This window comes from Meleagris gallopavo, chromosome 5 (genome assembly GCF_000146605.3).
Source record: "Meleagris gallopavo isolate NT-WF06-2002-E0010 breed Aviagen turkey brand Nicholas breeding stock chromosome 5, Turkey_5.1, whole genome shotgun sequence".
NCBI classification, from domain to species: domain Eukaryota; kingdom Metazoa; phylum Chordata; class Aves; order Galliformes; family Phasianidae; genus Meleagris; species Meleagris gallopavo.
In genome coordinates, this window is record NC_015015.2 from 54,482,696 (window position 1) to 54,492,618 (window position 9,923).

At 42.9% G+C, this 9,923-nt stretch overlaps 1 protein-coding gene across 1 annotated transcript; it reads right to left on the minus strand.

The window, feature by feature from the left end:
- Positions 1–554: 554 nt before the first annotated feature.
- PSMA3 (proteasome 20S subunit alpha 3) lies at positions 555–9,830 on the minus strand (the record flags this gene model as incomplete). Its single annotated transcript, XM_010712086.2, has 10 exons — positions 555–732; positions 1,247–1,311; positions 1,450–1,517; positions 3,491–3,537; positions 5,941–6,006; positions 7,381–7,453; positions 8,082–8,155; positions 8,288–8,389; positions 8,820–8,943; positions 9,706–9,830. Coding segments are annotated over 10 exons (789 nt in total), but the record flags the coding sequence as incomplete, so codon positions are not given.
- Between the last annotated feature and the right edge of the window lie 93 nt (positions 9,831–9,923).

Here is a 9,923-nt window from a genome sequence, read left to right on the forward strand (position 1 = left end):
AAACCATGAGAGATTATTTTTAGCTCCTAGGAAGGCCAACAATGGATTCAGAACTGATTTGCAGAACTACAGTGGAGAAGTTGTTAATAAATGTAAAGCTGAGATCTGTTAAGTTATATAACTGGAACAAAACAGCAAAAAGTAAATAGTTCAGCTCTGCAAGTTAACACAAGGAATTACTTTTCATTAGTCCCACTTTGGGCTTAATACTCCAAATTAAAGTGTTTTCCTGGAGGCTGGCTGAAGTTGTCAGCTGCGTGTGTCACCTAAACTGATAGCATCTCAAGTTGTAAAGGAGCTGGTTTTCTCCTCTGCCAAGAATTGGAAGCTGCTGCCTTGATAACTGAGAAGAAGGACACTGGCTGGTTAACAGGAACAGCTGTCAACAAGAGACCTGTAAGATCCCTAAGCAGCTGCCCTTCCTGTGTCTGGCCAGGTTCAAAAGTTCTGCTGTGGTAAGCAGCAGCTACACCAGCATGATCACATCTTCCCATCTTAATGACCGTTTTGATACATACTACAGATGCATTCTTACTTTGAAATAAAAGCTAACAGACAGTAAAATGGAAAATTTATTAGTGCAAGTTGGTCACTTAGTTTCCTCCAGCAGTACATAGGAGCATCTCATGGTTAATACATTATAAACAAACCTGTACTAAGTCAAACTTGTCTTGAAGTAACAATGTGTTACATATTTTCATCATCTGATTCATCCTCCTCTTTCAAAGATTCCTATTTAGAAAAAAAAGTTTAATTAAAAAAGGGAGTTTTGTTGTTGTTTTACAGTTTATTCCACATCTACAAAGGCTGCTATTCAGCAGGCCTGGTTTCTCCTGAAGAATTCAATTCTGTTAAGAATCCCTACTGCTTTTAAATGCAAAGCTGGCAGATGCTGGAGGAGCAGCTTTCTCCAGGTGGTTGCCTTTATAAAAGGTATTTTAGTTAAGTGAATGGGAAATGCAGCAAATCACGTTATGTAACTACTGAAGAGTTCATACATTCATTTCTGAAGAGAAATGAGATGGGCAAACCTGCTGCCTTGCACTGTTTTTAAAAGAATGAACTATCTCTGGATTACATGGAGAGAACTTCAGAGTTCTCTCATCAGAAGATATCCCAGGTACAAGTGATTTGTGTAACTATACTTTTCTAGTCATTGCAGTGCTACAGTCCTGCTCCTTACTTCATTCTATTCCAGATTTGTTGAGAGCAGCACTGAGATGACATCAGTGATGTCAGACCTTACCTTGGCATATTTTTCTGCTTCTTCTCTTATGTCTTTGGGAACAATTTCATGTTTTCCATTGGTTACTGCAAATAAAAAGAGTACATATTGGACAGAATTCACACAACACTGTGTGATAATAAAACATTGCTTCTGTACATTCTCTTAAATACAGAAAGTGAGAAGCTTTCTATACTGTTTACAGAAATTTAGAAATGCATTACTTTCTCCAACCCAGCTGAGTTCCAACTCAAAAGCTTTGTCCTTTACTTCGTCATGAACAATGTAGATTCTGGAAAGAATAAAGAGGGTACAGGTTAGAACAGATTTGGTGACAGGCAAAATATACTTTCTTCCTTTCACAGATTTCTTACTCTTTTGAAACGCCATTTCTTACATGCAACAGAAGCTTTCCCCCCTGCTTTCTCTTCAATCTCTCCTTTGTGTTCATCCCATTCCAAGAGAAAAAGACAACATCAGAGAATACTGTGGAGTTAAGCATTACTAAAACAGGGTATTGCATAATTACAGATGAGATGCAAGTTACCCATCTAGGTGAGATGCTGAATAACCCTATGCAGAACATCACCTTTACAGCAGGAACACCCTGCATTTCCCCTGTAAATCTTACTTAAGCTTATACTTGAGAATGAATCTGAACACCATAATATCTTCTAATTTGCAACATGGAGATCTCCATCCTGTCTGCTATGCCTACAACTTACAGCCTTCTTTGATGAGCTGGTATTCCTTCAAAAAGACCAAAGCTGAAATATACAAAACTACTTCTAGCCAGCATAGGAAGTTTAGGGACAGCAGAAGGAAGGATACCTTCAATGAAAAAGCAGATGCTTTTCATTCATGTTTGATAAAGGTATTGTGAAACAAACACTGTATGCATACTCTGTCACGGTTAAGACTAGACTTGGTGATGATTAAGTCCATCTACAGGTCTTTGCGAAGTGCTAAGCTGTTTACAGGCTTTTCAGCAACAATATGATTTCTTCAAGAGCTTGTAATAGCTCCTGGCCATAGTTTTAGGATTAAGAAATGATTTAAATGTTTGCTGAGTGATACCAGGACTAGGCTTAGGATTTATAAAAATAACAGAACTACCTCGAATTGCTGCTAAGTTCTGAGCTGAGAACTTTTGAATTGAAGAACAGAGGGTCTCCAAGCAATGGAAGGCTTGTGCCTCGTTTGTGGTTTCAGAATTGTTTTGAGGTCCTTTTTAGGTTTCAGGAACAGAGAGCCCACACATTCTTTCCTTCAGCACTAACATGATAGCCTCTGACACAGCTCATAAATAAACTCGCATGCTGCAACACCATTGATGGAAACATTTATTACTTCTTTATAACCTCCAAGGAACAGCCATAAAAGGCTGAAGATTATTTCTGCAGCTGCATATTATTAGATTTGTGACAAGTGCAGAAGTATCCCTGCAAGCATTAGGTATTGTAGATAGCTGAAAGGATGCTTGTATTTATCTGAAAAGATCACAGAATGGCCAGGGTTGGAAGGGACCTCAAGGATGATGAAGCTCCAACCCCCCACCACAGGCAGGGCCACCAACCTCCACATCTCACAGCAGCCCAGGCTGCCCAGGGCCCCATCCAACCTGGCCTTGAACACCTGCAGGGATGGACGGGGCATCCACAGCCTCTCTGGGCAGCTGTTCCAGCACCTCACCACTCTCATAGCAAACAACTTCCTCCTGACATCTAACCTCAATCTTCCCTCAAGTATTTTCAAGATTACTACCAGCCAACTTATATTCTACCTTAGCAGAAGCCTTCCTGGTATCTTTTTTCCCCCCCTTACTAGTACATGATTTACTGAATGATGTGGTTTTGCCCTGTAAGTACACTGCACTCAGCATTCCAGTAATGACAGTCAACACACTGAAGAGCTTCCCCCATCTACCACCAGCTTTATATACTTGAAAACCAGTGACCATATTCAGACAGTTCAAGCATTAATTCACTACAGCTATAAATCACAGCTCTAACACAGAGCAATAAGATTATAATGCTTCTTTTTCACATCTTTTGTCATTTCTCAGTACTGAGCAGCACGTCCCATCGATATTTGCCCCCTGCCAAGGCAAATATTAACAGAACACCATACGAGAGTCAGCACGAGCATTCATCTACAAAAGTGAAACCTGGTACCTAACGTCAAGGGAACAGTTTCAGTTTGAAGCCACAACAAGCTCACCAGTACACATTTTTGCTGAGTTGGAGGAGCACACTGGAGACTTACATTTTCGCAACCTCTTTAACAACGTCACGGCAAGTCATTTCCTTCATCTGCAGACAAGAAACCACACACAGCTTAACAGAACATCCTGTTTTGCATTTAGCCAGCAAACAAGTGACTGTGACGTGCCTAACGAGCCTGAGTGCAATGGAATTCATTCTCTACAATGCATCTTTCACTCACAAGAACATACCTGTCATTATTGATTAGACCAGCATATTTTACACCAAGTAGAACTCAATAGCTCCACGTAGTTTACCATCTCAGATTCTCAACCAGTTTTCAAAGCCATAGTGTAGAAGTTAGTGTTGAGAAGCTGGCGAAGGACAGCAGTTCTTTGTTCATGCTGAGTCTGACAGCACTTCCTATGCACGTCAGGCACACACCCAAGTAAGCAGTGGGCCAGAGGAAAATGAAACATGCCTGCTTGTTGGTAGATGTGCTGTCACATTTGCATTCAAAGAAGTTTCCTAAACAGACACGTAGCCCCAGCCCTTCCATTTGTGACTCAATCCATAATGCAGCACTGACTTCTACTGACAAGTATAATTTGTGTCACACAAACACAACTGTATTTACACACACAAAGTTAGTAATGGAACAGGAAAACCCAAAGATCTGTTCCTGTCGTGCACGTTCACAAAACAAAGCTTTATCTTTTGTCATTATTCTTTTCCCATCCCAGTTAATTTTGCAGAAAGTAATAGGAAATACCGTAATGGATTATCTCAGAAGTTGATTACAATTATCACAGAATCACTGAGGTTGGAAAAGACCTTCAAGATCATCCAGTCCAACCATCCACGTATCACCAATAGTTCTCACTAAGCCATGCCCCTCAACACAAACTCCAACCAATTTTGATTATGTCCATACATCAAAAAGTTTTAAATAGTATCTGAAAATAACGTGAGAAGCACCGTAGAAGACGTGAAAAGATTCAAGCACGCTCCGCATGACACAAGATATCAAATGTTTGCATGACATGCAACAGATGTGATCAGTGCAGTATGCCCCACTTGCAGGATAAGCGACATCTGCAGGTTTCACCTACTGCATCCCCTCCCACATCCAGCATCTGCACTGCAGTACCTGTCAGACAGGTTTAGGGTTATGATGATATTCTCACCTCTTCCTTCCCATCTACAGTCATGTTTCACAGGACAGAACTGTAGCCAATAGGCTGCTATAGGCCATATCATAGAATCAGCTTAGAATCGCAGAATGGCCTGGGTTGCAAAGGAGCACAATGCTCATCCAGTTCCAACCCCCTGCTATGTGCAGGTCGCCAACCAGCAGCCCAGGCTGCCCAGAGCCACATCCAGCCTGGCCTTGAATGCCTGCAGGGATGGGGCATCTACAGCCTCCTTGGGCAACCTGTTCCAGTGCCTCACCACCCTCTGGCTGAAAAACTTCCTCCTCATATCCAACCTAAACCTCCCCTGTCTCATTTTAAAACCATTCCCCCATGTCCTATCACTGTCCACCCTCACAAACAGTCATCAACTCCACCAAAGCGTTTGCATTTGTCTTCTTCCCATTTACGTTTTGTCATTTGATCAAAAATTCACCTGAACAAAATCAGCTCTGAGCTGGAACCTGTCCAGCCCACAGCTAACAAGAAGCATCAGCACACAAGACTGCACTTGCTTCACACTGCTCTGACAACATCACACTGAAGGCATTCTGCAAACAAGCCGTGACACAACAGTGCAGCTGTGCTGTATGGCACACCCCTGTTCTCATCCACTGCACTGTACAGGTCCTACTATGAAGTTCAAGGAATACAAATTCTACAGCTCTACAAAAAAAAGTTAGGCAATAAAAAGTTTCTGAAAATCCAAGAACTGCAGAGAAAACATTTTTTGGTAAATCAGACATTACCCAACATAGTATCTTTGTATCACTTTGCACGGATGGAAATAGAAATGATGACTTCTCAGATGCCAAGATTCCAGTATTAAGATCAGATGATCTTGTAGGATTCCTACTTTTCATTTGGTGTTCAAGCATCTGACCAGATTCAAGACTTAAATTAACTGAGACTTAAAATATTTTTCACTTCTCTTGTAATTTTTCAGTTGTGATACTTCAGCACCACCAATGAGCTACCCTTGGAAGTTTACTGGATGAACTGAGCTTTTCAGGGCACAGCTGTGGTGTACGTTTGTAGATGAAAGCTGTAAGTAAGGTGCAAGCAGAGTATACAGTATGCAGGTACACAAAGGAGTGCATGTTTATGCTTCCCCTTTTAAAAATGTGTGCTTGCTATGGAGTACCCATTGCCCAGGGTCAAGATGCCAGAAATACTGCTACCATAGAATTTAAGACAACTTATGAGGAAATACTTCTGCTTCTCTTGTACTTTGTGTATTTAAGGCATCCAAAAAGGTAAAAACGTAATGTAGAAAAATCTGTCCTGAAAGCAACACAATCAAACTGAAACACCATACCTGAAGTTTTTCAATCTCTGTTTTTGCAGCCTGCCTGGCTTTACCGATGGCACACCCCCAGTAACCCTAAAAAAATGAAACAAAAAAGGTGCAAGGTGAATGAAAAACTACATCCTCTACTTTTCTTACTGTTACACAGCATAAAAGAACTCCTTCACTCCTGTAACAAGAAGGCAGATACACAGCAAGCACTGGTGCTGTTCTCTCAGACAAGATTCCCAAGTTATGAGGTTAAGCACTGCCAGCCACCCTTGACAGAAGTGCTCAGTAGTTCCTCCAGGCAGAAACATGTCTGCTCAGTTTGTTGCAATGGATCTTTTGCTATAATTAAAAGAAACTGGAATTAGAAAAGTTCTATAACAAACACACGTACAAAGAGAAAACCAACACAAAAATCCCACCTATCATGAAAATACTTTGAAGTGTAAGCATATAAGCCTCAGCACTTCCAACAGTAGAAACATTAGACGTAATGAAAGAAAAATAATAAAAGCAGATGAGTGTGTTTGTATGACTTCATATATAACAACAAACAGAAATGTCTCCCTTGAATTGCTGTTAGCAGCCTTCATCTGAACCTCTGTACCTCAGCATTTTGTGAGTGGAGTATCACTGCAACACTCACACCTCTGTGGCAATCACAGAATGGCCTGGGTTGCAAAGGCCCACAGTGCTCACCCAGTTCCAACCCCCTGCTATGTGCAGGTCGCCAACCAGCAGCCCAGGCTGCCCAGAGCCACATCCAGCCTGGCCTTGAATGCCTGCAGGGATGGGGCATCCACAGCCTCCTTGGGCAACCTGTTCCAGTGCCTCACCACCCTCTGGGTGAAAAACTTCCTCCTCATATCTAATCTAAGCCCCCCTGTCTCAGTTTCAAACCATTCCCCCTTGTCCTATCACCATCACCCTCACAAACAACCGTTCCCCCTCCTGTTTATACACTCCCTTCAAGTACTGGAAGGCCACAATGTCTCCCTGAAGCCTTCTCCAAGCTAAACAAGCCCAGTTCCCTCAACCTTCCCTCACAGGAGAGGTGCTCCAGCCCTCTGCTCATCTCAGTGCCCTCCTCTGGACCCGCTCCAAGAGCTCCACGTCCTTCCTGTGCTGGGGGCCCCAGGCCTGGATGCAGCACTGTAGATGAGGCCTCACAAGAGCCGAGTAGAGGGAAAAAATCACCTCCATCTCCCTGCTGGCCACCCCTTTTTTAATGGGGCTCAGAACACAGTTGGCCTTCCGGGCTGCAATGGATGGGACTTTTCATTGCATACAGCCAGGTGGAATGAACTCCCAAATTTCTGAGAGACCAGCTTTAAAAACAGGTTTTATGTGCTTACAGTGTTACAGTGCTACTTGTAAGAAATACACACCATGTTACTGATTTCCAAATTAGAAACTTTTAAAAGAGCAACTTAAAGACAGAAATGTTTCTGAAAAACTCACGTATGAAACTCCTGATGGATCGATCATGTACAGCTGTGCACCATCATCTTCATCATAGGACCCCAACATGAAACTGGGTGAGAAAAAGCAAAATCAAACAGTTGTTCTACCAACCCACACACGATGACAGCTAAATCAAGTCAGGATTCCTTCACCCTTGGTTCATAACCCCTACCATGTACTGTAAGCAGTTTGTCTGAAGGCTCAGTGTTACTGTGACACCTAAGGACCTGCAATTTGCAGAAGCATTTTACTTAACTGTAACTAAGCAGCAGACCTCAGCATAATAGTCCTTCAGTACTCCAGCTGCATGGCAGTTATCTGTTCTTTAGGGGACGATCACAGAGACAAGTTCTGCTTTCAATACTGACACAGATTCACCATCAACTCCTCAGCTTTAAACCTGAGGGACAGGCATGCAGTCACAGAGCCTGGTTTGCTCTTAAGCATATGTGGATTTTTTACCTAAAGCTTTGCACACAAATAAAAAAAAAAAGAGGGGAACCTCTTTCCACGTCCCAGTTACCAGTACCAAATTTGAAAAAGGGGTTTAGGAAACATAAATAGCTCCAGCACTTCTGAAACAAAAGGTCTTTGCAAACAGGCACGCGCTGGAAAGACCTGTCACAGAATCACAGAACAGCCTAGGTTGGATGGGACCTCAAGGATCATCAATCTCCAGCCCCCTGCCACAGACCTACCTGCAACCAAAAGGTCTGACAGCACTGTACAGTGTGTATGCATGCACGTACATGGCCACTCTGTCTGCAAGATGCTAAGGGGAAAAAGAAAAATAATTGGAGGCCTTTATTTGCAAAAATAAGTTAATTACAATTTATAACTTGAGGTTATCAGCGCCAAGATGAAGAAAGCCAAAAACTCCAAGTGAACCGTGCCAATTTCTTACCTTCAGTGGAATATCATAGCCATAGTTAGTCCTAAAGTTAGAAGCTTCTTCTCTAGCTATGTCTGCCAATGAACGAGCATCTGCCAGCAGTCCTGCCACTGCCTGAAAGGAGAATTGCCATCACAAGTCCAAATGTTGCTTATAAAAAGCTTATAATCTAATCACATGGCTTAGTCTTTACAAACGAGTTCCATCAACTCCCTGCTAACTGATTTGATGCTAACACAGCGTTGAATTTTTTTCTAGGAAAATTAATAACCAAAAAAATCTGAATAGCTCCCAGGAAGTTTTAAACAGCTTCAAAACATGATCTTCTGTTTTAAGTCTGGAATTCTGCGTGTGTATGCAATCAAGAACTGCAAGAAAATTGTCCAAGAAAAAAAAAAAAGAAAAAACAGAACCCACTGGCATTTCTACATACACAGAAAGCCTAACGTAGCTTCCACAATCTCTTTATTATTGATTCTGAGCTCTATGCATTTTCACTTTGGAATAGGAAGCCCCCTTCCAAGAAGAATTAAGAGCACCTCACCATTCCAACGTGCCGATCGACGTTGAAGAGGCGTTTATTGGAACCCTCTTCATACAGCTTGGACAGAACGAGTTTTTCTACACCAAAGACAACACCATCTTTACATCTGATCCCAATTGCTGTACTGAAAGACAAGACAAAAGGAAATTCCTCTTACACAGAATAGAACTGTGAAGATAAGTAACAAAGAATTAATAAAATACTGGATAGAATCATCGAGTGGCTTAGGTTGGAAGGAAATTTTAAGGTCACTGAGCTCCAGCCCCATGTGGGCAGGGTTGACAACCAGTGATCAAGTGACACAATGACATAATTTCCACCCAAGTAGGTCTGTTACAACGCTCCACTTTGTGCCTAAAGAAAACAAAGCGGGGCACAGAGTAAGCAAATAAACATATTTTCAAAGGTGACAGAGACTGAGGAGCCCTTACCCAAAGAACTGAGAAACAGAACACATACAGTGTTTGTAGGAACTGCAGAGCCACTGCCACTGCAGTGCCCTGACCTGAAACACACCAACATGAGAACAGATTTTCTGAGCACCTCAGCCTTTCAGTGCCTCAATTCACACCCACAAAACGAGTTTTTAGGTACTCTGACAGCTCTGCTCCCTCAGCAGCTCAGCACTTCACACATACTAACGACGTCTGCAGTCCAGCCTTGTCCCACGGCCTGTGACTTATTACCTTATCACACAGGGTAAGCTTACAGCCTTGCTTTGCGTCCTCCACAACAAAGCAGGCAGGAGCCATCACACCGTTTTTACCCTATTAGAAGCCTCCCAAACTGAGGGCAGGGACACCGCCGCTCAATGAGTTCCACCCGCAAAGCCACCAGCTGCTTTGAAAGAGGCCATCCAGCAAAGAGCAACGCAGCCGCGTCCTACCTGCTGTTCTCCACCGCCTTCATCGCGTATTCAACCTGGAACACTCTGCCATCGGGAGAAAAGGTGGAGGCCGACAGGTCGTACTGAAGAAGAGAAGGTATTACTGAGCAAACCCGCGGCACAGCCCGTTATCCTGGCAGCAGGCGCCCAGCAGCTGAGCGCAGAGCTCCACGCGGCCAAAGGCAGCGGCGCTGTCCTGCAGAGCGCCGAGCCACAGC